Source organism: Geospiza fortis, unplaced genomic scaffold (genome assembly GCF_000277835.1).
Source record: "Geospiza fortis unplaced genomic scaffold, GeoFor_1.0 scaffold376, whole genome shotgun sequence".
In the NCBI taxonomy this organism is placed as follows: Eukaryota; Metazoa; Chordata; class Aves; order Passeriformes; family Thraupidae; genus Geospiza; species Geospiza fortis.
In genome coordinates, this window is record NW_005054636.1 from 194,305 (window position 1) to 196,958 (window position 2,654).

A 2,654-nucleotide genomic window follows, 5' to 3' on the forward strand; every position below is an offset into this window, starting at 1 on the left:
ATTGATTGGTGAGGTTTGGCTCGAGTTGCTTGCGAGTGCTTTGTTCTTCTCACCACCCCCAGGTCAGTTGCACAACATGCCCCTACAGTTTAAAAAGAAAAAAAAAAAAGAGGTGGGGGGGGGAAGGAAAAACAACAACCAAAAAAAGAAGGAAAAAAATAAAAAAAAGAAATGCTGAGTAATGCCAGCGGTTTCTCAAATGGCTGATGCAAACCTGGAGAATTTGCATCATCATTCAGCCAGAGTAACTTGGTATGACAAGAGCTTAAATACAAGTCCATGCGGAAGCTGAGCTGGTTTCCAATGATAGGGCAGTACCACAGTGTGAAAACGCAGGTGTTCCTGAGCTGGGCTTGGATCACAGGAAGGGCTCACATACTCTTTAAGAGCTTGTTACCTGTGTGTAGGAGCAGCTGGAAAGATAAAACAGGAAGAGACAAAGTAGTTGGCTACATAGAGAGGGGAAAAAAACCCTTCAGTTTCTGCTGAAAACTTTTCTGCCTGTGCTTGCCAGCAGAGTGCTGGTGGCACTGTAGCATGTTTAGGAAAGCTGCTGTGCCCACGGTCTCTAATGGAAGCTACTTGCAGGGACAAGCTAATGGCAAGTTGTCCTCTCTGGACAGTGGACAGCCAGCCCAGGAGGGAAAAGTTGTGCTGAAGAAGAAAGTGACGCTTTTGAGGGGGATATCCATCATAATTGGCACTATCATTGGAGCTGGCATCTTCATCTCTCCCAAAGGCATCCTGAAGAACACAGGCAGCGTGGGCATGTCCTTGACTGTCTGGACAGTGTGTGGTATCCTCTCACTTTTTGGTAAGTCCCTGAAAAGTTTCTAATTGGTCTAGAGGGGCAGCTGGAGAATTGTTGTGATTATTTCTCTGATTTTACTATTGGATAGGAAGTCAGAGTGCAGAGCTTGAGCACCAATGGGACTACAGAAGGTCTGTGCTTCACGATGGGTTTGCGGAGGGTGCAAAGATTGCAACCCCTGTCCCCCCACTCCTGGCACCAGCTGGTGAAAGCTGGAAGCATAAATTTTATATATTTTTTTAATGGGTCCCTAAAGGAACAGGAAAACTAAATGAGCATTTTTCCCTATAGAATGTGCTGTATGTTTTTCTCCTGTCTGTAAGATGTATTTATGATTTGCTTGTAAAGCCTGGCAGCTGGATGAACACGCTACTTGAACACCACTGAAATGTTTAGACAGCTCAACCTAGTTCCCCAGAGGCTAGAGCAAGGTCTGAGAGGAATAATTCCTACTATAGGTAAGCTGTATTGGCATGAAGGGGAGTAAAACAATAATATTAATAACCCCTCTTCCCAGCTCTTCCTTCCTCACTCATGATGCTGCTTTGAAAGATTCGGCTACAAAAACCAGCGTGATGGAAGCAAACCTGCCCTGGGAGTTTGATTGCTGGCCTGCATATTGTGGGAGTTTTCTGTTTGATTCTTTGTATTCTTGAAGAGGGTTGAATTGTGAAGAAGTCCAGTTAAGTTGTTCTGTACAAAACAAAACCCTCATTCAGAGTGGAAAACCCCACCCTGGCCTCCGTGGGACAGAGGGTTCATTGACCTATTTAATGAGTTAATCTCAAAGAAACTGAAGAAGTAACATGAATATTGGCTTTATTTAAAAGGGAAACTGCTTGTTTACTGGCAGGAGGTGAAGAGGACAAAGAGGGACTAAGTGTCTACTTAATAGGCGGAACATGCAAATGCCACCTTGTAAATTGGCTCTGAACTTAAAAGAAATATTCTTCACAGGCTAAACCCACCCAGGCCAAACAGTCAAGTAAGTTAGGACCCATTTGGGTCAAATGATAAATGTATGGGTACAATGTGCAGCATAATCTCTTGTACAAATATGGAAGATTTGCCTGCAACAGAATTCTGCTATCAAGAAAAACCTCAGATCCCATTTGTAACCCTGTCAAAAGACCTTGGTATTTTGAGTTACTTAACCCAGAATTTGCTTAAGCACTGCATTTATGGCTATAACTTTAGCAGCAGTAGTCTTCTGGCTGTGAGATAAAGTCTGTACCAAAAAAAAAAAAAAACCACCAAAACCCAAACAGAAAACCACAAAAACCCCACAAAAACCCCAAATCAAAACAACAACAAAAAACCCCTCTCTTTTATCAAATAGATTTTTTTGGTCATTTTCCAGACCTCTAGATATGAAGAACTGTGTAAATTGGCACAGCAAAACATAGTATCTTGTTCTTAGAATGGACCTGTTACAGATTGATTGTTTGTTTTTTGGTTGTTGCTTTTTATTTTTTTAATATTTTGGGTTTTTGTTCCTTGCGTGACTTAGTTATAGTTAAATCACACATAGAGGTCACCTAAGGTCTTGCTGAGGCTGTGTTTATAACTTATATTAAAACACAATTTCATTTCATCCTGAATCTCAACAGAAGAGGCTAGCAAAAGAAAATTCAGAAACTCCTTTTTTTAATGTGGCTGTAAGGATTCCTTTAAACACATCTTCAGGTAAGCTAGAGAATAGCAGATAAAAAGTTGCCACATTTTTGCAAAGTCCCAAACAAAACAAATGAACAGGGCTGGAGAATTTGTCATCATGTGGTACAGCTTTGATGGGCTTGTACATGTGATGTGGTTTTGACAACTGTAGTTCTTACCTGAGAGT

The 2,654-nt window shown here is 41.4% G+C and overlaps 1 protein-coding gene across 1 annotated transcript in view; it reads left to right on the top strand.

Moving 5' to 3' along the window:
• Nucleotides 1–399: 399 nt before the first annotated feature.
• SLC7A11 (solute carrier family 7 member 11) overlaps nt 400–2,654 on the top strand; it is a 62,924-nt gene continuing 60,669 nt past the window's right edge. Inside the window, exon 1 of the mRNA XM_031064811.1 lies at nt 400–814. Coding sequence (XP_030920671.1) covers nt 538–814 — 277 coding nt within the window. The 5' untranslated portion in view covers nt 400–537. The remainder of the gene's footprint in view (nt 815–2,654) is intronic.